A 1,013-nucleotide genomic window follows, 5' to 3' on the forward strand; every position below is an offset into this window, starting at 1 on the left:
GCATAAAGGACTGTTTATGCTATGTTTTTCCGCTCCATACGGACTACGTGAACCCAGAATTGTTTGTAAACTATCATAATGCTTTGATGCACAACAGCTCATTGATCTTTATGCGTGTACAACTCGCCTCGCCCAATTTCGACAAATGTCACACTCGTCATGTATCTCTTTTGCTTGAACTTTGAACATCACAGCAGAAATGGCGATCCACTAAGAGTATCCATTGTCCTGATAACACCACGAATCGGGAACCCACAACACTTTCATCAAAACTATGTTACTGTAGTGTCAACAGCCAAATTTGTAATTGTATATAAATAATATGATAGAAAAAGAATTAACTTTTTTTATATTATGTAGCGTCAGACGTTCTCTGTCCACCCATCTAGCACCATCTACTAAACGATAATGAACGCCATGCATGCAATTATTTGCTGTGTCATAGCTATGCTGCTTTTTGATGTTGTCGTAGCTATCAACGTTTACGTCGTCTCGAAAGCCACCCCCGCCATATCTGCAAAGAATCGCGACAATGACTTGAATCGCGTTAAGATGGCGACCCGCCGCCGGTTAAGAGGGCAGATACTTGCGACACAAAAGGAAACACTTCAAGATGAAGAAAGGGTCCATCCACACGTTATAGAGGCAAAAGACCTTTTACATACATCGTTTATAAACTACTTTAGTTCGATCTTGATATTAAAAGCGGAGAAGACCCTGGAGCATCTTTTCCATTTTCCCGTCCTTAGCGACGAGATTTCAACCATCTTCCAGGTGGCTGAGATTTCGAATGCTATCGAAGGGCTTTTGGAACGATGGGACAAAATATATACGTTTATAGAAAATGTGAACAAAGACTTTGACAAGAAGGTGAAAGAAATCCCAAACAGCGTTCGCGGGGAAAAGGCATATCAAGCAGCGCAAGAAGAAGCTTTTAAAAAAGAACTTTTCCTTCTGAACGTGATCAAGGCTCAGAGAATCATCGACATACCTAAAATACCAAACTTGCGACC

General features: G+C 41.0%; 1 protein-coding gene across 1 annotated transcript; it reads left to right on the forward strand.

Annotated features, from left to right (window-relative positions):
• Positions 1-408: 408 nt before the first annotated feature.
• Positions 409-749, forward strand: PHALS_02553 (RxLR-like protein; the record flags this gene model as incomplete). Its single annotated transcript, XM_024716955.1, has 2 exons — positions 409-624; positions 687-749. 2 exons carry the CDS (start codon positions 409-411, stop codon positions 747-749), a joined length of 279 nt encoding a protein of 92 aa, XP_024582502.1.
• Positions 750-1,013: the final 264 nt, after the last annotated feature.

The sequence above is a fragment of the Plasmopara halstedii genome (assembly GCF_900000015.1).
Source record: "Plasmopara halstedii genome assembly, contig: Scaffold_2061, whole genome shotgun sequence".
NCBI classification, from domain to species: domain Eukaryota; phylum Oomycota; class Peronosporomycetes; order Peronosporales; family Peronosporaceae; genus Plasmopara; species Plasmopara halstedii.